Below are 27,171 nucleotides of genomic sequence, written 5' to 3' on the forward strand. Positions count from 1 at the left end.
TTCAATAAGCATTCTCCAACAAATGGTGGAGATGAAAAAAGCAAAACAAAACAAACAAACAAAAAAAACCCAAAAAACACTAGTCCTGGCAAGAAGTGATGAGGACCTGAACTAGAGTAGTGATAGAAAAAAAGGTATGAAGAGGATGTATGAGATAGCAATGTTTGGGTATGTGAGGCAAGAGTGAAGAGATGAGGGAAATGAGGTTGTAGGCCTGGAAGACAAAGAAGATGGTACTCCTGAACAATGATAGGGGAAATTTAGAAGGGGGGAGTTTGGAGAAGACGAGTAATGCTTTGGATAAGCTAATACCTGTAAATCTAGCTTGAGAGGCATTTAGAAATGTAGGATGGTAATCTGACAAACAATGTAGGACATACAGATCTGGGAATCATTTCCATTGTCTATAACTGAACCCATGGGATTGAAATCAGTAAGAAAGCACTATGTGAAATGAAAAGGCTGGCCACAATCAGAGCCTTAAGGAGACATGTAAATTCTTGGTGAAGTCTGCTGGTGGCTACATAAATCAAATGTAGAAAGATCAATTGGCATGATCCAATACAACAGTGGCTAGAACCAGCACATCAAGACAATTTGTTCCAGGGACAAAGGAGTAATTACAATACTCATTACTACTCAGAAGTAAAGGAGGGAGTGGGAAGAGTTCAATTTATCTCACTTTGTGAGCCCCATCAGATCCCATAGATTGTTATCTCCATGCAAATAACCCTCAGATCTATTTATCAAGTCTTAACTTCTCTTTGAGCCCCATGCTTACATCAATTGCCTTTTCAAATACCTCAAACCCCAAAATTAAATTCATTCTTTTCTCAAATCCTTTCTTCTAATGTCCCTATCACAATACTATTTGAACTACCATTTTCCTAATCCAAAACCAGTCATCCTAATTTATCCCTTGAATTCATACCCCATTTCCAATGTTGCTATTCTATTTATTATTTCTCTCCAACCACCATTCACTCCCACCTGAATAGTAGTTCAGGACTCCCTGACTTAAGTCTCTTTCTACTATAAACATGCCATTATAGTCTATATAACTCCATGCAGTTGCCAAAATGATCACCCTAAAACCTAAATCTGACCTTTTATGTGTCTGCCACCCTTTCATGCTGTACTTCATGCTCACAACACTACATCTCTGGACTTCTGCACATTCTTGGAATGTCTTCCTTCTCACTTTCTTATTTTAAGTTGTGTCCACCTCCTACAGAAGGCCTTTACAGGCCATACATTGCCTAAATCTTCCGTTTCGAGATGACCTGATTATTTGCACTGTATATATTCTTATGTTCCTGTACATTAAACACTAATTTTAGTTAAGATCACAAACTTAGCAGATGGTGGAATCTGGAGGAGATACACACAAGCGCACACACAACCCTTTCTTTGTATTTCTAGTACTTAGTATAATACTCAATGCTTGAAGACTGACAGTCATCACTTGAAATTTTTAGTTCATTCTCTCCATGGACAAAGGGCAAAGTATACCTTAGGATGGCAGGATGTTTTTATAATTGTAAATTAGAATTTGTAAATTGGAATGTATAATTGTAAATGAAATTTGTGTAGACTCAGGAACTTTTTTTTTTTTTTAACTTCTATCTTTTATGATGCCTTGCTTAAAGAATCAAACAGTACTGCATTCTACTTCAATGCTTTGCAGGTAAGTTTTTAAAGTTGGGAGAATGCTTCCCAATGCAAATAATATGTAGGCTGTCATCTAGAACTTCCATTTTCAGGGATCAAGAAGGCTCTGACATTTCTCCTTAATTTTAGTGCCTTTCTTTTGAAATGATCTCCAATATTAAATACTTAGATTTTGAATTAAGATTATGACAAGAGACTGCTTTTGCCTCTTTGTAACCCTAAATATTTGACTAATGAAATAGCTACCATAAAATATAACAAAAGAAATTGGTAAGAAACTGATACAATAAAGTAAGCCTAATAGGACAATATCATAACTTACAGCACTTTGACTTTAAAACTCTTGCTTGTAAAGCCATGTTTCTAATGTACTGAGATGAAGTATACACTGTCCTTCCAGACAGTGGATGGACTAACAATAGAAAACTTTTGTCTCTGCGTATTAGGAAGGTTTTGTGTTCTGTATAGTACAGTTGTAAGGGAGGAGGAGGGGAAGAGACACTGAGACTTTTGTCCGATTTCCCCTTGTGGAAAGACACCTGGAAACTGGACATTCAATTAGATTATACAGGTGTTTTAGAGCTCCCTGGAGAACACGTGTGTCACTTTTCTGGAACTCGGCAAATTTTGCTGGATAAATATCTAGATTCCCAAATGATTAGGAGTCTCTAGAGAAAAGTTTAGGGTTCTATGTTGTTAGGGAAATGCACAAAAAAAAATAATCGTCTGCATGTAGGACCAGAACAAAGGAAATACCACTTAGCAGAAATAGTTTCCCAATGCCCATTGGAACCAAGGTCTGTATTCTGTAGCTCTTAGTACTCAGTTGCCACACAAACTGATCTGTCACTTGAGACTTGAGCGGTGACCCACAGTAAACCTTGCAAAGATAATTTCACAAGGTCTAGGAAACTCCATTGGGACCAGTGTCCCTGTTATAAGAAACTTGATTTTTCTTTTTTGACTTTTGAAATGGGAAAGTTATTTTGAGCACCAAGGCAAGTTCTTGTTAAATACTACGTAAACAGTAGCAACCTCTGATTAATATTATTGTATTATTGTAATGTTTTATGAAACATTCTTTGCTGAACTTGCCTACTGCTGGGAAAATGATTTCCTGTACATGTGTACATGCTTGTTATAAGAAATAAAAGTGAGTTCCCCAGCAATGGGGGAGTGGCTGGACAGATTATAATATATTAACATGATAGATTATTTTTCTATATAAAAAAAACCTGATGGTTTCACAAATCTATTCAAAAATGAAGTAAACATTAGTGATGCTAAGATTTTGAAAGACTGATCAACAACATAAAGATGACTTTGTAAGATCAACGATTTACCACTATTACAGAAAAATCAATGATAAAACATGCTCCTGATAGATTCAACTTGAAGAATGATAGCTTCAGACACAGCCCATGTAGTAATTTGTTTTGCATGATAATGTAATGCATATTTAAATGCTTTGATTTTTTTTCCTGAACTATTATAGGCGGCAAAGAGAAAGATGGAAGGAGGGAAAGGGGAACAAGAAATAGTATTACAAAATATTACATAAGTTTCCTGATCCTAGGTGGATTAGTATATTTTATTTTTCCTCATGCAGCAAAAACACTTCACCTTTTTACCAACTCTATAGCCCCAACTGAAATAGCAAAATCTTTATTAAAATGTATGGTCAATCAAAAAATTTTCCATTTAGTTATATAGAAGAAAAATATAGAAGTAGGTATCGTGCCTAGGATAATGATGAAACGTTCACTTTAATGACAACCTAGGCAATTACAATTGTCACTGTACAAACTTCCAATTCTGTTCACTTCACTCTGCTCTGCATTAGTTCAAACATTCCCAGGTTTCTCTCATAGCTTGAGATGGGCCAGAACTAGAAACAAGGTGTTAACACTGGAATTGATAGAAACAATGCTTATGTACTTAAGTTACCTTTGAGGGTTCACACATTAGAGTTCGCAAGTTTGGGAGATTCGATTCACAAATTACACCTCCCACAATCCCACTCTTAGAGAAGTCAACCTTTGAATTCACACCTCTAAAAGAGCATATAAAAGGATGAGCCTCAATGGAGTAGTCAGGGATGGAGAATGAAAAGCCAGAGACTGCAGTCCCGCAGAACAAAGGATTCGGAAGAGGAGAGGCTGAAGCTGGCAGTAATAGAGGCAAAGGACAAGCTGCAAGAGCTCTTGGAACCAAGGGGAAAGAAGCCTCTAAGAAAACTAACCAGGTTATTTTGGAAGAGACAATAAAGGACTGTATTTTAACAGCTGGCTGAATTTGAGACGATTATTACTCTAAACTGAAACTAAGGCTGCCTCCAGAAGCTCCCCGAGAAACCTGCTCCCAGAAAACGATTATTTTTTTTGAAAAGAAAACACTCATATTTTGGCACCTGAACATGGGACTGACAGGACCAGTGGAAAAGCCTCTGACCCCCCATTTCAGAGGAAAAATCTCTTCAACCCAGAAATTAGGGTAAGTACAACAAAGAAACTTTGTTATTAAAGTAGAAATTTCAGTTGAAATGGGACAGATGTTTAGAAAACAGCCTTGGTTTTTCTCTTCAAGGAAAATGTTTAGAGAGTATTGTCAAGGTTATGAAAAACCAAGGTTTGATCATAATTCTGGAGATCACTGAACTTTTAGAAACTGTAAAGTACACATCTCCTTGGTTCTCTATGGAAAAAGAATTGGATCTAGACGAGTGGAAATTAGGAGTCAATCCTACAATAAAAATGGACCTGATTCAATTTCTAAAGACACACTTAATACATATATAATTTCCTAAGGCCAGTTGTATTAGAATAAGGAAAAAGAGCAAGAGGGGGAGGTGCCAACTAAAGTAGGTGAAAAGGATGAAGAATCAGATAAGCAGGAGAAATTATATCATTCCACATCTCATGACCCTCCCCCCCAATTAACCCTTCATGGGTAAAGGGAGGAGGGGGAGAGGCAGTAATGCAGTCAGAACCACCCATTAAGGAGCCTGTGACAAGATTAGAAAAGGCATTAATGCATAATGTGACTGAAGAGATTGACTCTTCAGGTCAAAAAAGGAGGATGTACTCCTTTTAATTTGGAAAACATTAACTATTTGAAAAAGGGTTGCACTCTTTATGGGGCTACATCCTCTTATGTTAAAATGTTAATTTGTTTGTCTTATGAAATCTTAACCTCAAGCGATTGGAAATCCATAGTTAGGACACGTTTAGAACCTGGACAAAACTTGTTGTGGCTTTCGGAGTAGCATGAATTATGTAGGATTCAAGCCAGATGCAATGGGTAAACATGTGTTAATGTACAAATCAATTTTGACCAACTAGCTGATGATGGTCAATATGCAAAGGATTCAGAACAGATTTATTATCCACAACAGTGTATGAGCAAATTTCTAAGGCTGCAAAAAAAGCTTGGGGTTCCCTCCCAGGACAAAAAGATCGAGGGGAAGCCTTCACAAAATAGAGCCAGGTCCCAATGAACCTTTTGCTGATTTTGTGGGACATTTGCAAACAGCTGTGACAATAACCATTGGAGAAAATGCAGCTACAGAAATAATGACCAAACATCTGGCTAAGGAAAATGACAATGAGGTTTGCAAAAGACACTGTGCCACAGTGGGCACAAATGCTTATTATACCCAAACTATGATGAACATTGGGAAGAAAGGGTTCCTCTTGGCAAGGGACTTCTAGAGAAAATCAATGTTTTCAGTGTGTAAAAGTTGGACATTTGAGAGCCCAATTCAGACATGGAGATAGAGAAAACCCAAAAACCCATGTCCAAAATGCATCCGAGGCTTCCACTGGGACTCAGAATGTAGATTGACCCAGAGAAATGAGAAGCAGGGCACAGCTCCAAGATATCATACAAAAGACAGGTGGGGCATGATGCAGCTGAGGTTACATCCAGAGAGTCTCAGGACTCTGATGTGATCAGCCTAAAAGTAATCACATGGCAGAAAGAGATTACAATTGGGGAAATAACAGCCTTTTTAACCCAACAGGGCAGTATCCAGTGCAAATAGCTCCAGAGCTATAATAGCCAGATGAGAAATCCCAAAAGTGGTAAATAGAAGGGAATTAGATTAACTGCCTGGGAGAGAAGGTTTGCTACATTCCTACAGATAGAGAAGCAAATGGATGGAGAAGGAAACAGATGGGTGGCAACGAGAACCTGAAGAGACAGAAAAGGAGAAAAAAGTAAATTTAAGAAACATCTGACACTGAAAGAGGATGACTGACAATGAGACTTTAAAATCTTCAGGAATCTTTGGATTCCGTAACACAAGATGAGACTGTTTCAAGGTCTTGAAAACCAGCAGATATCACTGGATTTCCTGGATGAAAAATTGTTGATGAGACTATTGCAGTACTACAAAGCTTGCAGGAATTATTGTATTCCTGGCACATGAACTAATGGACAATAGATTCTTTTGGACTATTTCTAGGACTTATGGACATGTATAAATTCTCATGATTCATGTTGTTACATCACTTCTAGCCCGTGTTAAATTGCTATGTGCTTATGTAATTTATGTATTATGTGTAACGCCTCCCATATTGATGGATTTATGTATACCTGTTTCAAATGAGCCCCTTCAGAAACCCGCTAATCTGATTTGATTTCCCATTTCCTTTTTCATCGCCCTTCCCAAAAAGTCAGGGAGGGTGTGATCACCTCCTTTTTATGATGTTTTCACTTTTTTTGAGCAGTCAGTGAAGGTGTGATCACCTTTTTTGGGGTTCTCACCACCTTGGTAAGTCAGGGAGGTCATGACCACCTTAGATTCTAAATCAAAAGAAAAGTTATGGACCAGAACTTGAAACAAGATGTTAACTCACTGGAATTGATACAAACAATGCTTATGTACTCAAGTTTACACCTTTGAGGGTTCATGCATTAGAGTTCACAAATTCAGGACATTCACAAGTTACACCTCCCACAATCCCACTTTCCTTTTGGAGGGAATTCTCTTTCCCATTCTTCAACATCCAAGATTTAATAAAACCACTTCCAGGTCTTGAAAAATTACTTTATGACCTCTGATAAAGGTCAGAGTATTTCCTTATTTGAATGTCAAGCCATTTATCCTTGTTTTTACTGATCATTCATGGTTGCTTGTCTTCTTTTCCTTTCTAGTTTGCTTGCAGCTGTCATTGTGGAATTGTGCCATTCAAGATTCATTTTCTCTGAATCATTATACTCAATTTTGCTAATGTCTATATCTTTTGCCTACATTCTCTACTCCTTTACAGCAATGGTTAAATCACACGTGATCCTGTCTGTGGATCCTTAGTATCCGATTTCTTTTGGTGGCTTTCATTATTTGACTTCAGGAAGTGACCAATAGTATCTTCGTTTCCATTTTCCCACTGGTTCTAAGAAATCTAGACAAATTTGTTTTCTGGGCTCCTTTTTTGTCTCAGCATTCAGATGAATCTTTTTTTCTATTCAATTTGTTTTCTAAATTAGTTTTAGCTCTAAGATATTATTTGCTCTTTTTTTCAGTGTTCTAACCATTGTCAACTCATGGAGTCATTGATTATTTAATCTATTTTAATTTTTAAGGAGTTTGATGCTTGGACAAGCTTTTGTACCTCTTAGGGTTAATTACTTTTCCATTTTCCCCCCACTCCCATGTTTCCAGGCTTTTTAGCTGTTTGTACCCAAGTTATGTTTTCTCAAAGACTCAGAAGTTTTAGACTTATTCTTTTTCTGTTCTTGTTATACTAAGCACCCTTAAAACCTAACATTTTTTAGGGCCGAGTTCTTTGTTTATTCATTCTTCCAGGTTAAATCAATTTGAAATATATGTTTATAAATTATTTTTCGTGAGTGGAAGTTAATTGTATTGTTTCTTGCACCTCCTCCATCTTCCAGCTGCTTCATGATTCTGTAAACTTGGGGAAGATCCAAGTTGGGGAAGGTGGGAAGATCCACCAGAAGCCCATCAAGTGTAGTACATAGCAATCTGCTGATAAGCACAGTAGCTAACTCTAGTGAGGAGTCAGCCCTAAAATCAGGTGATCAAGTTCAGAAAAGCAGGCCAATGAAGCACGTATTTTTGAAATGCACACAACTGAAGACCAGGTGAAAATCCCATCCAGGGAAAATAGTAATACAATGAATTTATTATATATATATAAGATATTCATAATATCATGAACAATATTCAAGATAAAAATTAAATCTGTGATTCTAAAAAAAAAAATCTCTCCATTACTCTATAGAACTGTCTATAGGACAATATATAGTCAAAAATGCATCCCAGAGAGATAGCAGGATGGAGTAAGTAATGGGGAGACTGGCCAATCAGTGTTAAAGCCCATGGCACATGTGCAATATCCTGCTGGTAATCAGACGTCTGGGAAGTCGGTGATGAAGCTCTGTCAGCCTTTGTACAGATATCCAGTGATTGAACTTGTTGAATACATGCTATTCCTTCTGTTGGTTCTGTGTAGACTTTCACAATCCTGAGTGAATCTTGAGACGAAACAGACCAGACTATGACCTTATGAGCTTCAAAAGGTCATATCTACCAGCAGTCCCAAGTTTGCTGACAGTCAAGTGTGGTGAGGAACCAGATTTGTGGGCTTTACCTAGTTGGCCCAGCCCAACAATAGCTATACTCAGTCACTTTTTTCTGAGATCAAGGTGTCAACTCATTTTATTAATGAAATACCCTTCAGAAGTGTATCTGTACCGAGAGAAATATCTCAGTTCAGAGAAGTATGCTCTTTCCTCTATTTCTCTGAAAAGGCTAAAAAACAAAACAAAACAAACACAACAAATGGAACTAAATGAAATATTTACAGATGAAGACATTTTAAAAATTCCACTAATTAATATTTCATATGCGTTTGCTTAAAGTGAGGATCAATAAAACAAACAAACAAAAAAAAAAAACTGCTTAATTCTAGTGCCCGACATTTTCATGCAAAAGGGCAGAATTTAAAGCACAATGCTGTAGTGGCAGCAACTGATTTTAATGATGTCTTTAATTAAACACATCAATATACATTTTATTTTTTGCTAAGGCAATTGGGTTTAAGTGACTTGCCCAGAGTCACACAGCAAGGAAGTGTCTGAGGCAAGATTTGAACTCAGTTCCTCCTGACTTTAGGCTGGTGCTCTCTATCCACTACGCCACTTAGCTTCTCTAATCAATATATAGCTTCTCTAATCAATATATATTTTATTAAGAAACTCATGTATTAAGGTTCTAGGTTCTGTGGATACAAAGTTCCTATCTTCAAAAACCTCATTACCACTAAGCTTACTCTGAAATGTTATGTTCAAAAGAAAGCAAAAATCTTGCCAATTTCAAAATCCCATTGCATTAAGACTCAAAAAATGCAATAAATATCATAGTATAAAATGCTAGCATCTACACTGTTAGTGTAAAAGATAAATTCTACCCACTTCTTGAAAAGGAACTTTATCCATACTTGTAAAATCAGATAAACTTACTTGTGTTGTTTCATCAGAGTACATTCCCCTCCTTCCTGAGGGTCCAGGTTATACATGTATAAGTATCCATCAGAAGCTCCCACTAATAATCGAGGAATCTTCTGAATTCTAGAGGAGAAAATTGTTTAAAGGTGAGTTCCAGCAATATATTTCCTACAAAGACTATTCTTAACTTACCACAATAAGCTTGCTGAATGACCCTAGAGAGCTAAATATGTTCTCATATGAACAGAAAGGCAATGAGTCACAGATCTAAGCAAATTACCTACGGTCATGTAGGCAAGATTTGAAACTAAGCCCTAGATTCCAATTTCAGTCACTTTCCACTGTACCTCAAAAGAAATAACTATGTTTCTTCTATCAATAAGAGTACTTACAGATAATGTGAGTAAACATTTTTTATTATTTATTATATTTCCAATGAGATCAAAACAAAACTGCCAAGAAATCCCAAACTGTAAATAAATTTTGCAAAATATAAAAACATTTTTTAAAAGTTGTAATTGTTGGAAAGGAATTGGAAAACAAATAAACACTGAATTACAATGACTAAGCATGGTAGTTCAGAGGAGTAATGGGATAATGCCAATTAGTTTTTTTTTTTTTAATGTTACAATTATTTGGAGTACAAAAAATCTGGTAACATCTTCAGACAAAAAGGATACATAATGAAAATGTAAAAGGCCAATTTTTTATTTACCTATAGCTACTCACATTAAGGGCATTCCATGACTAGGCAGTCAGCACAAAACTGAAAATTTTTAAACTAATAAATAACTGAAGAATTTCAATGTGTGCTCAAGTTATACTTGAGAACTTTGGTTGAGAACTTGAGAACTTTGACTGTTGCACTACTTTCAATATTTTTTATCAATGCTATTAGAAGATAGGATCTTATCACCCAAAGGGTTCCTATCCAAAGAACTATCCTAGAAACTAGGATAGTTTCACATAAGGAAGTAGGTTAAGAAAGAGATTTAAGTTATTTGACTACACTCGCAAAACTATTAAGCAAATTTAAATCCTGCAGTTGCACCATGATAATTTCAGGCAACCCAGGAATTCCCTTGCTATTCAATATAAACATTGCAAAACAGATTATGCAAAAACCATACTCACGTGGCAAGTGAACAGATATTTTTGTGACCGCAAAATGGTAGTCGAACAGTAGCAAATGCTCTACCCTGGTTAAACATTTCTGTTACTTGAGAGGGCAAATAGCTGGTAGAGGCCATAAGCACTTTCCCAAAGTAACCAGTCCAGGTAGTTGGTTCCTCCTGAGGTCTAGAAGAAATAGCTTGCCTCATGAAAATTATCCAGGAATAGAATACATACTTTTTATGAACTTCCTCAGCAATGTTAGCCTGAACTTGAAATGCTACCTTTTCCACATTCCTAAAGCACAAAGTTAAATGGAATGCTCTAAAGGGAAAAAAAATTCTAAGCATATCTGCAGCACTATATCATTCCATTTCCTTATTGTTACAACAAAATGCACATTTCAATCCCAAATAAAAAAAAAAAACTTTGCAAAATATTAGGAGGTAATTGTGAGATTGTCATGTAAACATAATTTTCTTTTTAAAAATTTCTTGATGGCTAAGCAATTTTACAAAGGTTTTTTTTAAAAAGCAGTACAGGCCAGTTACTCTAAAAGTTATCTTCAACTGGAAGCCTGTGCATACTAATAAGGGCAAGAAAATAACCATGAGTGTCTGAAGAGGATTTGGATGCCTGTTTTTTCAGAGGCTATTTTCTGTTGTGTAGATGAACTGAAAGGGACCTTTCTATTCTATTCTCTCCTTTTCTAGATGAAAAAATTGAGGACCAGAGAGATTCAGTGAATTGCGCACAGTCAGTCAAGCAGGTGACAAGCATCAAAAGGAGGATTTTATTCCAAAGTATTTTACCCCAGAGTTTAAAAAAAAAGATGGAATTTACAAAGGGACAAATCAAGGCTTGATTAAAGGAATTCCTTGATTAAAAGGAAACTTTAGGGTTACCCAAGAGGAGTAAATTGTAATATTCATTACATTCAATAAGAAGTAATATTCAACCAAAGGCAAGATGACCACTTATTGGCAAAAAGAATATTTTTGGAGGCAACAGGGAGGAGTGGGGAGGGAGGGAGGGGACAGAGAGGAGAGAAAGGAATGAAGGGGACAAGCATCCACTATATACTTGACTTTCACAACATGTAGTAGTTTCTAAAATCTGATACTCACTTCTCTTTCACAGTCTCAAGTTTGAAGATGTGCACTGTTTCAGTGTTACTGGATGCAGAGAGGAACATTCCATCCATGCTGAAGGCCAAAGAGCAGATGCTTACACACCTGAAGAGGAGTGTAAAGAATTCAAAGATTTACTCTTTACCCTCTTAACAGGAAGGGCACTAATAAATGTTATATGATTATGGTAATAAAACATTTCCTGTAACAGAATTCTTGGCTTCTCATTCCATTTGGTCTTTTTTCTCATGAATTTGAGGGGAGGGAAGGTTAAAAAGAAAATTCTGGAGGATAACCTATTCACAATGAATTAATCAATTTTTATTAGAGAAAGAGGAAAAGGAACAAAAATTTATAAGCACATACTATGTATTACAGAAACTGAAGCAGAGGTTGAATGACTAACATTATGGTGGTATAAATCGGCACTCTAATGCCATTAACATTGTTGAATTTTCTAAATATGATGTCGTATTCTAAGTGTTCTCCCTAGTTTAAATGAATGATCTTGGCCAAAAGGAACAATTTTTTTTACTCATAATTAGCAAGGGTAAGAGGTTTATGTTTATTAAAACATCTAAACATCATGTTGTATTTCTATTTTGGGTCCATTATTTAAAATCTATTGCTGTTGAGTGTTCTAATTCAAGGGTTATAAATAGTAATTTGAACTGTACCTGAAAGTAATTTGAACTGTACCTGAAACTACCAGTTCAAATTCTGGATTTTTAAAAAAATCTAACTCTTCTATAGTTTATAATCACATTATAATCACAATAATGCTAACCATTATTCAATGAAGCAATGAAACCTTCAATTTTAGTTAATTAAGCAACTGAGAGGATTATTTTAAAGTATATGCTATTTACACTACTAATTTTAGAGAGCTGCTCATAAGAAATTTCTTCTATCAATAGACAGGTGGCAGAAAGTCTTTTTCTGCCACCTAGGTTTTTAGAAAGTTGCCTAGATTATATACTTCAACAATACTATATGATCAATTCTGATGAACGTGGCCTATTCAACAATGAGATGAACCAAATCAGCTCCAATAGAGCAGTAATGAAGTGAACCAGCTACACCCAGTGAACTCTGGGAGATGACTATGAACCACTACATAGAATTCCCAATCCCTCTATTTATTCCACCTGCATTTTTAATTTCCCTCACATGCCAATTGTACACTATTTTCAAGTCCGATTCTTTTTGTACAGCAAAATAACTGTTTGGACATGTATACATATATTGTATTTACCTTGTACTTTAATGTATTTAACATGTATTGGTCAACTTGCCATATGGGGGAAGGGGTGGGGGGAAGGAGGGGAAAAGTTGGAACAAAAGGTTTTGCAATTGTCAATGCTGAAAAATTACCCATGCATGTAACTTTGTAAACAAAAGAAAAGAAAGTTGCCTAGAGAACCAAGAAGTCAAGTAGCTAGGTTAGGAACGTCCATGTCAAGTCTATGACTAGGTCTTCTGGGAAGGCTCACATTACAGATCTAATTTCCAATAGCAAATAAAATTCTTCTGTTAAAACTGAAAGTGAACCATAATACAATACATCATACATAATAGCAATACATAATACAATAGGAGTGGAAAGGTGAGGGGCATGGAAGATTCATGTGGTGTTACACAAAGATTCCAGATCATTCTAGAAATGTTAGAAAACCTTTAATATGCAACAAATTCTTGTTGCCCTTTAAACCTAATCTTACTTTTTAGACATAGCAGATTACCTACAAATGAAATCCAAGTATATCCAAAAGAACTTCTAAGAAATGCAGCTATACATTACCGCTTTACTCCTCTCCGGAATTCAAAGATTTTCTGTCCTTCTGGGATGGAAAATACTCTAATCACAGTTCCCTATAATAGGAGAAAGAAAAAAAAACCTTAGGTAATGAAACATGGGAAAAAGAAATCTAAATAGAAGGGATCTCAAACTCCTCAAATTTCAAAGAATTCCTATTCTTATTAATGAACAATTTATTGAGCATTACTAATGACCAAAGTTGAAAATGCACTTTTTCTGCAGTGATTGGGACCAATCCTCATTTGTCTAGTTGATAATAGTTTTATTCCACCTTGTTTTACCTGCTTTTTATGTTTTGTTAAAGAAAGAAACTGAGGGGAGGAGGAAATAAAAATAAAATAATAAAATATAATAAAAATAGAACAAAAAATAGTAATTTAAAGGAGACTCAATAAGAATTATAGGTTTTTCCCAAGCAGGCTCTACTACTGGGCCAGTGAGAAAGGATAAAGTTATAGGGGACCTCTCCATAAAAAAAGGAACATTTTAGAAATTATTTTGAAGTAAAATTTAATAACTCAAAACTTTTGTAATCATTGAAAATACCTCTCCTTTTCTACCTTCTGTGATATGTCCCAAATTCTAACTTTAGATCTATAAATATTCAACAGATATTAAAAATAGGTTTAAGGGACCACACCTACTTATCTTTTCTTTCTCGTAATGTTTACATGAGAATAAGATTGACTAGGTAAACAGTATTGCCAAAAACCTTATATAATGTATATTATTATAAATTATAATATATATGTAAATTATATATTTTTGCACAAAACAAAACTAGTGCAGACAAGATTAAAAGGGAAGCAATAAACTTAAGGATCTGATAAAGTCCTCATTTCTAAAATATAAAGAATTGACTGAAATTTATAATAGTTCAAGCCATTCTATTGATAAATGGTCAAAGGATATGAACACTTTTCAGATGAAATTAAAAAATGAAAAGGTGCTCCAAATCACTACTGATTAGAGAAATGCAAAATAATATATCACTACACACCTGCCAGACTGGCTAAGATAACAGAAAAATATAATGACAAATGTTGGAAAACTGGAACTGATACATTGTTGGTTAGTAGAAGTGAACAGATCCAACCATGGAGAGCAGTTTGGAACCTATGCTCAAAATTTTATCCAACTGTGCAAACCCTTTGATTCAACAGTGTTTCTACTGGGATATATCCCAAAGAGGGAAAAAGACCCACATGTGAAAAAATGTTTATGGCACCCTTTTTGTAGAGGCAGGAAACTGATTGGAAACCCATCAATTGGAGAATGGCTTAATAAATTATAGTACATGAATGCTATGGAATACTACTGTTCTCTAAGAAACGACCAGCAGGATGGTTTCAGAGAGGCCTGGAGAGGCTTACATGAACTGATGCCAAGTGGAATGAGCAGTACTGGGAGATATACATGTCAACTAGAAGATCAATTCTGATGGACATGGCTCTCTTCAACAATAAAATGATTCAAACCAGTTCCATTTGTTCAGTGATGAAGAGAGCCATCTACACCCAGAGAGAACTGTGTAGAACACATCAGAGCATTTCTCACTATTATTTGCTTGCATTGTTTTCTTTCTCAGTTTTTCCTTTTTCTTCCTTCTTAATCTGATTTTTCTTGTGCAGCAAGATAACTGCATAAATATATACATTTGATTTAACATGTATTTCAACATATTAAACATGTATTGGACTACCTGCCAGTTAGGGGAGGGGGTGGGAGGAAGATGGGAAAATTTGGAACAAAATGTTTTGCAAGGGTCAATGTTGGAAATTTTTTGTAAATAAATCATCTAACTACAATAAATTATGACCTACCTTCTCAGAAGCAGTGGCAAGTTTGGTACCACTTGCATCAAAGGCCAAGGCTGCTAGGGGACTATCATGAGCTGGTATCATATTAGCAGCCCTCTAAAAAGTGTAAAAAAAATAACATGTTAAGTACTGAGCAAGAAATTCCAATTCATTAAGTTATGTGCTAGAAATACAGTGAGTGCTTTACTAAAAATTTCTACAATGCAACAGATACCTATGAATTGAATGTGGGCAATGAGACGCCAAACGACAAATATTCAAAGCTGCCTCAGACCTCACAGACCACATTGCAAACAGCAAAAGACCTACACTCTAGAAAATTCAGGTTGCCCAAAACTCCCAGTACATAAAGAGATCCTCACCAAATTAATTGTGTCAAAGACTTGTACTTCCCCAATTGTTGCACTCCCAGGATAAGCCAGATAACAATTTTCATTGTTTATCGACAACGCACACAAACCTGTGAAAAATATAGAGGACTAGTGGTAAAGGGAAAAGGCTTAAAAATTTTTTAAAAGATAAAAAACACTAGACATACATGGTACTTAAAATTTTAGTATTTTAATTTAATTTTCATTTAAAGCATGTATCCATATTTAGTAAAAATATGAGGCTTAAATTATAATGAATAGCCTGAGAGGCTTGAATTCTAATTATGATCCCCATAAAGGAAAATTGGTTGTCCAATTCAATTTAAAAGTTATTCTATTTTTTGAGATTTTATTCTTTTACCATTTGGCCAATTCTAAGCTTTTCAATTTTTTTTGTGTCTTTTGTAAAGCTGTTTAAGTCATTGTCCCGAGTTTCCCTGTCACTATAGTTTTTGGTGACGGTGTTGCCTCATTTTCCAGCCTATTATCTGACCATGTCATATAAAAGTTGGATTCTGTTCCTTCTCTTGAAGGATGGGAGGAGAGAAGGGAGCATATCTGGACTGAGCTTCCATCTCATGACCTTTACAGTTTTCACAGCTCAGTTAAATTTTCAGTTCTTTCAACATGGTGTGATCCAGTGATAAGTCTCTTTATTGCCCTGCTGATTTGAGCTCTGATCCTTACTCAGGTAGGGTAAGGCTTCCCGTTTCCTTAATTCTTTTGGCCTTGGAACTGATAACTGGGTGAGAAAACTGCCAGATGGTATCCGTTTGTATTCCCAGTACTAATACAGGATTCTCATGGAATCTGTCTGGGCGGTCAATCTGTTTACTGTCCTTGGGCATTGCTGGGTTGCTCCTTCATGTTGCTGTTACATTCTTACTGTTGCTTGCTTTGGCCTAGTTCTTGCTCCATTCCTGTCTTCCTAAGCTGCCCTAAGCTAGACAAATGACTCATTGATTTAATTAGCTTTCCTGTTCAGAAGGAAAGCCTGCCCTACAGTTTGATAGTTGTTTTGGAAGGGAAGTGATGAGAAAAAAAATAAGTCACCATCTTTGACTCCAAAAGGCAAATTACCAATGCCCCATTTCTACCCATTATTTAAGGTGAAAATGGAACATTTTTATATTGTCTTTCTGTTTACTTGCATTCCAAATACTCATTTGGTCCTCAGAACAAATTTATGGGGATGATCACCAATGAAACAGACTGAGAAGTGGGACTCTGATGTTTCCGATTTCATGTCTGTTCCATACTTGTTAAAACATTATGCCTCGTAAAATTACTTAAATACAGTGTGGTTAGAAAAACTACCTACAGTTATCAAAAATAACCAAAAGGCAATGACAACGATACATAATGGAAACTATTTTAAAATATTTTGAATTTCCCAAAAAGAATGAATTTACCTGCAGGGTTAGGAGGAGTTTCCCTGATTGTATGTAGTACCTTCATATCACGAATATTATGTATGTATAGACTTTCTTCTAGGCATACTATCAATCTCTGAAGAATGAAAAGAAAAAAGAAAACATTACTAAATGACTATGCTGAAATGTAAGGGTCATTTTTTAAATTGAAAGTAACAATAATTACTTCATATATTAGAGTTCTTAAGATTTCTCTAATAACAGCAATATTTATTCTACAGCCAGCTGTGCAATTATCTTTCCCCTTCTCAACCCCATGCCATGAACAGAAAGCTTTTAAGGATCCTTAGGGATCCTTAACCCTTTCCCTAACAATACAGTTATTCAGTAAGCAAATAAGAGCTGTGTAGGGAAGTCTCATAAAACCAAATAAAAAAAAGATTCTCCTAGGTGTAGAAGGCATTAAGGAATATAAACAAGATGAGCTAAAGTTCCTGCTCTCTAGAAACACAGGAACTGGCTGGGGATTCAAAACTTACTTAAAATGCTAAACAGATAAATAATGGTTCAAAAGAGTATTTCAGAAGAATATACACAATTGTATGATGAGCTAAGAGATAATAGGAAGGTGGAATACTTCAAAGAATGTTTTAGGAGACAATGAATACATTGGTTTTGCTGAAATATGACAGCAACTGTGAAGACCCTTGAATCTTTAGGAAATGGGAAGCCAATGAAACATTTACCAAAAAAAAAGCTGCTAACTCACCTGCCTATTCAATTTAACTGCCAATATGGTATTGGAATAGCTATAATTGCATATTTCAGTCCCCTTCTTAAAGTGGCACACTTTTAGTTTTCGTGGAGCTTTGAGACTAACGATAGCCACCAGGCTGCTTGAAAACAATCTTTCCACAATACATACATCTTCAGTATCAGCTGCAATATGAGCAAATGGGAGAAAGTGGGAAGAATCCATGTTAGTGCAAGTCAAGAAAAACTGAATCTGCAAATCAGGTAATATTTGACCAATTTTATAAATTTCATAATAAAATTCTTATGACAGAAACCGCAATTTAGAAACAAATGTTTGAACACCAAGTAAAAATGCAAACCATATTTTTTCTAAAGAGGTTCAGTTCACTTTCTACATGGCAATAGTAACAGATCCAATTTTCTGAATCTGAACTAAAAGCAAAAGCAGGGGAAAAATGAGTTTTTCCTATAAAGAAGCTAAGGACAGAGACTGAGGAACAATTAAGAAATCGCTCTTGGAAGCTAGTATTTTCTACAGGCAGACACACAATACACAGCAGACACGCAACACACAACAGGTACACGCAACAGACACATGTTGTCGATGTCCTAAATTTTGTGTAAAAAGATGTAATAACTTACAAATAAAAAAGCATTCAATAAAAAGCTAAAACATTTGCCTTTTTCCCTAATCATCTGTAATCCAACTTCACCAGATCTACCTACAAAATAGCTTGCCATGCTGTCAAGTTACCAGTTAAATTTTTGTATTATCAGAAAAATCTGAGTCAAGAAAGGAAAAAAGTGCCCCAATGGCTACAATATAATTCAGGAGAACTAAAGGACTAAATTAAAGGACAATCAATCAATTTAAATTTAAATCAAATTAAATCAATTTAAATCAAAGTCAATTTAAAGGACAGTCAAGAACATCTGCAAATTGTGTTTTAACAAATCTGAGGTTTCTCACACTTTCACAACATTAAACATTATCACAGCATGGTTCCAAAATCTAATGTGCATTTATCCATCGGGAAAATTACTTATAATAAAAATAAATCCATCATCACATAAGCTCCTGAAGGTCATTCATACAAAATTCTTAAAATATAATCTTATTTCAGGGATACAATGGATGGTACTGGCAAACAACCAGAAAAAAATTGAGATTTATCAGTAGGGAGGGAAAAAATTTCTCCAAGCTCACACAGTGAACTAATAAGTTAAAAATATCTTCTGTTCATATTTCCATCTATTATGAAACTTGTAACTTAACTTTTACAGAAGTTTACCATCAGGTGTCATTTCTAAGATACCTAACTGCACAAAACAGATTATGGCACCAAAAATGGCAAGCCATGATAGGAAAAATCAGTGATTTACAACATTTTAGCAGAGATAGTCCTCTCTCAATGTTCTAAGAGTCTTTAAGATACAAAATAAGTGTGGTAACATGACACTAAAAAAGGAAAAACAGGATACTTACTACATTCATAAATTTGTTCCAGCTTATCCACAGAGGAAAGGGAGAAGAATTTGTAACCAGATTTACTACCAACAGCTAAGGACCTGAAAAAGAATTAAATTATAAAGAAAGGCAAGCCATGATATAATACTAATTCCACATAGTATTTTGGTTCTTTTAGTAAAATAAGGAACTCTCAAATTCCTTATTATCTTAAGAGAATTGGGTGGGCACTAAGAGGGTAATTAATTTGCCCAAGGTCATGTCAAACAATAACAGCCTATTATGTGTTAGCCAAATGGAGATGAAAAATAACCAAGAACTTTTTATTATTTTATAGCAAATGAAAAGTGATAAATAGAATGTGCATAAAAGATGTTACACACCCTCAGTTAGGAAACTAGATTCATTTGTTAAAGGATGACCTGAGAGTATGTGTGCTAAAATAGCTTTAATTATGACTGTAGTATAGTCAGAAGATTTACCTTTATAATTCCAACAAAATACTGTATTTTACAAGTACCAGGATATTGTATTGGCCTAAAATAAGCTTTTAAGTATCAGTCAATATAATAGTTTCTGCCAAAGTTAGAAGTATCTACACAGGAAATCACAAGGAAAAGTATCCATGAAAAATGGATTTTTCTCTTATTGATTAGATCAGATTACTGCACATTACAAAACCAAAGAAAAGGAAGACTTTTATGGGGCAAATAAGAAGGGAAAATAGCAGCAACAGATGGGATAAGAATCAATTATCATAAATCGTTTTCAACATCACAACCATATAAACAGAATATGAAGCATAGGACCTAGAATAATAAAGGCAGATTAAAGTCCTGTACCTAAGCAACAGTTTCCCTATCTGTAAAAATGAGAATTGTCCTAATGATTTTACAAAGTATCAAGAAAGGTTACATGCTAGAGCATTTTATGGCTGCAAAATGCTATAAATATGAACACATTAACATTTGATACCAGCTAAAATCTAGAAAAGTGAAACAAACATATGGAAGCAAACACAGAAGTATGTCTGATAAATATTAAGACTACTATTACTGGGCAGGTCTTACTATGAACAAATTTGCTGAGAAAATGACAAGCAAGTTGGTTTACTAAATTTAGCCCAATATCTCACAGTATATATTCAAATGTATAGTTATAAATATAATATAAATAAAATAAATAAATAAAAGGGTAAATAAAAAGAATTACAAAAAAACTGGGTGGGGTAGGGGTGGGATCATGACTAAGGGATAAGGATCATTCACAGAAGACAAAATGGACAATTTTGATTATACAAAATTGTTTTTGCAAAGAAAATTGATGCAATGAAAAAAAATTTTAAAGTGGAATTCTGCAGAAAATTTCTGACAAGGATCTGATATTAAAAACTTTAGGAAAAGATTCAAGAACAGAAGACACTCCAATTGATAAAATGATCAAAGGATAGTTTTCAAACAATTCTAAAAATTCCAAATCATTTTTAGCAAATTGCAACTTTATGAACTATGAAGTTCCCCTTTACATCAGACTGTCACAGTTGGCAAAAATACATAAGGTGGGGAAGGACAAACTTGAAAAGACCGAAGAATAAGCACAAGAATGTAACTGGAACTGTGAAGTGGTCCAGCCATTTTAGAAGCAATTTGGAACTATAGCCAAAATTATTTTTAATCTACAATTAAATTGTAAATGGCCTCTGACCCAGTACTATTACTTCCACTATCACAGCAACAATTAGGCTTCTACTCCAAAGAGAAACAACAACCAGGTTTCAAATACAAAAATATCTATAATACATTTTTGTACACAAATTAGAAACTAATGGGGTATCTATCAAATGGGGAATAGAGTATCTACACCCCCAAGAAATTACAAAAGGTTTGAGAAACCTGGAAAGACTACTATGAACTGATGAAGAGAAGGGAATATACATCTAAAAGAAAAACTTGTAAAGACTGTATGAGCTCTGATCAATGCAATGATCAACAAGGATTTCAGAGGACCGGTGATGAAATATATACACCTACATCTAGAGACAAAGGTGAACTCATAATGCAGAATGAGACATCCATTTTCAGACACAGCCCAGTTGGTTTGACTATAAAGTCAAAGGGCTTTATCTGCCCCTCTCCTACACTCATAGGGGTAAAGGTGGAGTCAATTGACAAGATTAAAAAAAAAAAGGATCATTGAAGCAGAATAGGTTAGTAGGAAATCAGACAAGTAGAATTGTTGAAAAACATATAAAACCAAAGCAAAATTAGGTAATAGATTTCTAAGTGTTTGTGATTTAGTGGCTTAAAATTTCAGAATAAAAAAAGCTAAAATAAAAATTGATTACAAATTGGAGGGTGGGGGTGGAAATCAAGATATACCATAGGTACCAAAAACACATGGCCAAAATCTTATTTTCTTCCCAACTTTAAACTTTCTCTCTTTTGGCAAAGTCACCACACATCCAAACTTTTCCCAACATATATTCAGTTAACAAAAATTATTCCTAGCCATTCGCACCTTAATTCAGGTTCTTATCACCTGTATTTTACTGCCAATAACATCCTAATTGATGCCTCTACCTCTCAAGGTCCTACCTCTTTTCGAGCCACTTTATACACTTTATACACAGCTGCCAGTGATTTTCCTTAAGCTTCTATCTGATCATGAATATCATCCCATATTCTTCAGTGGCTGTTGAAGCTTTTAAAGCCCTTCACAATTCTTGCCCCACTCTTTCCAGCTTAACTGAACAATTACTCCTCTGCCAGAACTTTGATCCAATCAAAATAATTTATTCTGTGCCTTTGAATGAAAATCCTTTTCACATGTATCACAAAATCTTCCTTCAAAATAGCACCACCTTCTTTATTAAGCATTTTCTGATCCCAATTGTCTGCCCTTCACAAATTTTAACTACTTTGCATTTATTTATGCTTATTACTTTCATAATTATATTCTGTATATATCTTCAACTGTATATGCCAATATCTTTTCTTTCTCATTGGAATGTAAATTCCTTAGGAATAAACTAGCTATGTCTAACATATTAACACACCACTTTAATAAACAGGGTGTTACTAACAGTAAATTGGAGATCACCTGGCCTCATCTGCCTTGCCACAGAGCTTTATCTGCCCCTCTCACTCTTCAACTCCACCTCGCCTCAAAGCTATAATTTCTTGGTGGTACTACCTCTTCCAAATAGAATGAGTCTTTTGAAAAGAGGTATTGTCTTGCTCTTAAATGCTTTTCCATTCAAGTGATTGAAAACAAGGGCAAGACAATTAACTATCAAAACTTCTAAAATATAGAACAAGTGAAAAGGAGTCATGCTTGAGGTCAGAACATTTTTCTTAGATGAAAAAAAATTAAATAGTGAATTTTGATGGTTGTAATAGCCCATGGAAATGGATTAACATTCTTTGTGCTTTCTGAAAGATTTGTTCTTTTTAAAAAAGAATTTCTTAAAAATTTTTTTAAAAAGTACAATTTGAAAGGTCTTCCTATATTCAACTATTTGGGGTTGTCCCTTTATATAGTTTACTCTTATAAATTCTATTAATTCTAAAATTATGGGGGCAGGTAGGTGGTACAGTGGATAGAGCACCAGCCCTGGAGTCTAGAAGACCCGAGTTTAAATCCAATCTCAGATACTACTAGTTGTGTGACCCTGGGGAAGAAGAAAAAAGTCAAGATATTTCTTTTTCTGATAATAAGAGTAAATAAAGAGCAAAAAGCCACATTCAATGTTGTTTCCAAAACTTCCATACTTCTTTTCTTTCATTTGGCAAGGCAATTGGAGTTAAGTGACTTACCCAGGGTCACACAAGCATATGAGTCTGGATTTGAGCTGAAGTCCTCTGGAGATATTCTATCTACTTCAGCCATCTTAAAGATTTCCCCCCTTCCCTCCACAATACTTTTCTTTGAAGCAACAGGGGCTCTCAAGCTTTTGTGTTATGAATCTCTGGCAGTCTGGTGAAGCCTTCCCAGAATATTGTTTTTAAATGAAAGGGAAAGCTAAAGTCCATAAAAATATAGTTCTAAAGAGTTTTTGATTTTGACATTTTTGATTCTCAAAATGGCTGCAAGACAGGTATATGTACTTCTATTTTGCAGATAAAAATTGGCAATCCAAAAGCAATATTTTCCAAGTACCTGAATTAAGGTAGTCTTTTAGCACATATGCAAATTCTGAAAACTCTAGAAAATTACCTAAGGCTTGTGAATGAAATTGTTTACTAATTACAATTTGCCATTATTTTGAACAGAACTGACACATAACTGCCCAAATACTTTGTTGTACTGAATATTTGTCATACAGAATACTGGTTGAAAATATCAGGTCATGTAAAGGTGTCAATTCTTTCCTTAAACAATTTTTGGTTGCAACAAGTCCTGGCCTATCATATCCCTTTCAAACATTACAATTGATAAATCCACCTTTTAGACTATTCAATACATCAGAGGAACTCGAGTATTAAACAGGAAAAAAAAAAATCAGAGGACCTTGGTTTTTACAGTAGTATAGGTGGTACTTAAATGTTAAGTTGTAACTGTGGCCAAATATTTTACCTTCCTAAGCAGTTCATTTAATAAAACTTGTTTGGAACAGGTGATCTTATAAGATCTTATAGATTCTGTCTAATGCAACCAACTATCCCAATTTTGAGCTCTATTCTACTTCAGTGCAGTCAGTCCTTCTAGTTGGTGACTATATTGATTACATCCAGCAAAACAAACTCAATCCAAGGACCAACAATTACATATTCCTCCACTACTACCGCCCTTACATCATTTCCTCTTACTCACTTTTCAGATACCCTCCTCCCTCTTAGTCCTATACAAGTCATCCTCCTTTCCCCGGCAACCTTATCTCTTCATTATCTTTCTCAGTACTATCATCTCAACAATCTCATACTATTTTTCCAACTCTAGAGGCTTGTCCTATCGCTCCCTATGACATCTGAGGGAAAAAAAAGCCTCAAGATTCTCACTGGACACCAGTGATGGCGCCAAATACTTTTGGCAAAATACAAAAATGGCCCCAATACTTTAATCATCAATATCCTTGCTGCATTTGTACATTTCAGCGCACAGATCTCACTATTGACTTCTACAAAACGACGACAACCTGTAGTGTCAAAAGTGGAGAAAATCCCTATCCTGTTGACCTTTAGTCCAAAATTCTCGACTCTAAAACAAGTTAATCTTACTAAGATGCATCGAGAAAATAAAAACTCTTTCCAGTTCGAACCCTGTGACTGATAGCAAGATGGCAACACCAAGGAAAACTTATGTTAATTTTGATTCAAAGTGAGACCGAAAAAGCCATTCTTCCGTTCGCGTTAAGTTAAAAACAAACCCAAAAAACTACTTCACACCGGGGAAAAAATTATCTGTAGGACATGAACTTTCCTCTCCTCTGCCCCCCAATCTCCCATTCCTGACCCGGAAAAGGCCAATCAATAGAAAGAGACAACTCTGCAGTCTCCGAGTCCCACCACCAGGAAGCAATCGTCCCCACTGCTCTCGTGATTGGCCCTTATTCACCCCACCTCTCTCCCAGCCTCCCAGGGAAGGCCTGGCCTTCACCCCAATTTAGCTGCGGGGAAGCTGCGGGGGTGGGGGGTTGGGTGGGAGGGGGGTGGAGGATCAACTCCTAATATCTCAAGAGTAAAGAGCAGCGCTGCCGGGAGACAGACCCCGAAGGAGAGCCCCGACCCCCACCCCGGGGGGTTCCACTCGAGTCTCGACACCTCGGGGGGGGGGGAAGAGAGGAGGGGGCGGGGTCCTTCCTTACGTGTTGTCCTGGTTGAAGTTGGCGAAGAGCAGCTGGCCGGAGCCGGCCTCCCCGCTCTGACTGGCCAGGTTCATGACTGAGAAGGGGGGGCTCGGCTCGGGAGCTCTAGAGACGAGGGAGTCAGGCTCGGCTCCAGGCCCCGCTCTTCACCACCGTCGTCTCCTCCGCCTTGGGTCCTCCAGCTGCTGCGGTCGTTGCTTCGGTTCCTACAGTTGCTGTCGCCACCACCGCCGCTCGCTGCTCCAACTTCTGCCGTCGCCTCATCCCTTCCCGTCTCTTGTTTACGCTCCAGGTCCTAAACCTCGCACGGCGCTTGCGCCGCTCCGCCCCCGCGGCCGCACACGACCTAGGTCACGCACAGGCGCAATAGCCACAACACGCCTGTGGTGCGGGCTACCGGTGGCCGCGAAGGACGCTGGTTCTGCATGAATGCGCACGCGCGACGCGTGAAGCCCGGGGTGGAGGCCTATCTCTTAGCCTGCCCACGCGAAATCCGGGAAACTGCGCGTGCGTGAGTGAGCGGTCTCCTTGGGAGCATGCGCATCGCGATTTGGGGACCTGGAACAAAATTTAACTTTTTTTTTTTCTATCCCCGTGGGGAGTTTGCTTTTTAGATAGAACTGAAATTCTTAACATTTTATGTGGATTTTTGCCCAGAATAATATTGTTGCCTCCATCCAAAATGGAAGGAAATGCTGAATTTCAATTAGATGTCCCCAAACTAAAGATGTACATTTTTCCCCCAGATTAAGACCTGCTCATCCTGCCATCTGGGGGAGGGGGTGGGGAGGTAAGAGGTGAAAAATTGGAACAAGAGGTTTGGCAATTGTCAATGCTGTAAAGTTACCCATGTATATATCCTGTAAATAAAAGGCTATTAAATTAAAAAAAAAAAATTGGAACAAGAGGTTTGGCAATTGTCAATGCTGTAAAGTTACCCATGTATATATCCTGTAAATAAAAGGCTATTAAATTAAAAAAAAAAAAAAAAGGACCTGCTGAGTTGTGCAGGCTTGCTACGGAGACCTTTTATTAAAAAATACGCACATTCCGTCAGTCTGCAGGGATCTAGCTTGACTGCGCAAGTGGTGATGCTTCTTTAATTCCACAAATAATCATCGGTGCCGCCTGTGAGCGCGGTTTCAGCACAGACCGAAAAGGTCTGTCAGCAAGGGCAAAAGTCGGGTCTGCGAGGAACAAAAAAGCCCTGATCGAGTGCTGTGTCCCAGGCACACGCTGTGCAGCAGACGTAGCCCTTGACTCGTTTACAGTCTCTTAGGAAAGATAAGACCTGTATATAGCAAGAATTATCAACACTGCCGGGGAAGATTCAACTCAATTCGACCAAGGTTTACGGAGCGACTAGAAAAAAGTGAAAGTGTTGAGCAAAATATAGGTATTGCCCTCAAGGGAGGCAATAAAAAGTGGAAAAAGCAAATGAATAAATAAATTAGGAATTTTTAAGTGTCTAGAATAGAAAAGTAGAAATAGCCTTTATTGGATTCAGATGATCTGTATTCAAATTACCCATATGTATGTGAATTGGAAAGTCATACGATAAGATTCGGAGCTCAATTTAGTTCCACCTCATCACTTTTTAGATGAACAAACTGAGGACCAAAGAGGTTGTATTAAGGCTCAAAGTCCCACAGGTAGGAAGTTGCAGAGTCAGGAATCAAATTAAGATTTTCTGAAATTAAACCAAGACTTTTTCTGCGATGCAATAAAAGCCTTTTTATGCGACTCTCAGCAGCTTCATCTATAGAAGGAAGATGTTGAACTAGATGCTTTTTAAGGAACTTTTCCTGCATTAAATCCCAGGATCCTTTAAAGGATCAGAGTACTCCAATCTTTTAGCTCATCTCAAAATCTCCATAGGTCGTGGCTGCTGATTAAACGCCCAAATTGCAATATTGGCTAAAGACGTGTTGGTAAATTTGTTTAACGGGTTCTGTCGGGAACACTGAGATAGGCTCAATTTAGAACTCCCACAATAAATTGAAGAGGAAGAAGACATGAAGACCCTTGTTATGGCACTAGAGTATAAAGTTATAGCCCCTAGATGACAGAATTAGGAACTTGACTGTCCACTTTCAGCCTTTCTAAAAGTCAATTAAGACTTAATAATGTCTAATATTTTGACTATAGTGCCAACATCATTTGCAAAAGAGGTCTCCCCATCTTTATGTTAGGAGACCTGTATTACACATGTAATATATGTCTATTCACATGGGTTATCTAAATGCAGCTTTTGGGAGGCATTGATAGATAATTCTGACATCTTGCCCAACCCTCCCCTAAGGGAAATGTTGATTTTTGCCCAAAGAAGAGCAGGAGGAGAAGGCTGACTACTGTTTTCTTAAAGAGGGATATC

The 27,171-nt window shown here is 36.3% G+C and overlaps 1 protein-coding gene across 2 annotated transcripts in view; it reads right to left on the reverse strand.

Moving 5' to 3' along the window:
- Window positions 1-25,121, reverse strand: part of WIPI2 (WD repeat domain, phosphoinositide interacting 2) — a 31,650-nt gene extending 6,529 nt beyond the window's left edge. The window contains exons 1-11 of one of the 2 annotated variants that reach the window (XM_031940894.1): window positions 24,798-25,121; window positions 19,013-19,095; window positions 17,540-17,709; window positions 16,810-16,906; window positions 15,389-15,486; window positions 15,030-15,122; window positions 13,189-13,259; window positions 11,385-11,492; window positions 10,279-10,443; window positions 9,160-9,267; window positions 6,519-8,449 (exon numbers count right to left, since the gene is read on the reverse strand). In XM_031940894.1, the coding sequence (XP_031796754.1) occupies window positions 8,347-8,449; window positions 9,160-9,267; window positions 10,279-10,443; window positions 11,385-11,492; window positions 13,189-13,259; window positions 15,030-15,122; window positions 15,389-15,486; window positions 16,810-16,906; window positions 17,540-17,709; window positions 19,013-19,095; window positions 24,798-24,871 (1,170 nt within the window). In that variant the 5' untranslated portion in view covers window positions 24,872-25,121 and the 3' untranslated portion in view covers window positions 6,519-8,346. Of the gene's footprint in view, window positions 1-6,518; window positions 8,450-9,159; window positions 9,268-10,278; window positions 10,444-11,384; window positions 11,493-13,188; window positions 13,260-15,029; window positions 15,123-15,388; window positions 15,487-16,809; window positions 16,907-17,539; window positions 17,710-19,012; window positions 19,096-24,797 lie in introns of those variants that run through there. The other variant, XM_031940887.1, reaches the window with a different exon arrangement.
- Between the last annotated feature and the right edge of the window lie 2,050 nt (window positions 25,122-27,171).

This window comes from Sarcophilus harrisii, chromosome 1 (genome assembly GCF_902635505.1).
Source record: "Sarcophilus harrisii chromosome 1, mSarHar1.11, whole genome shotgun sequence".
Lineage (NCBI taxonomy): Eukaryota > Metazoa > Chordata > Mammalia > Dasyuromorphia > Dasyuridae > Sarcophilus > Sarcophilus harrisii.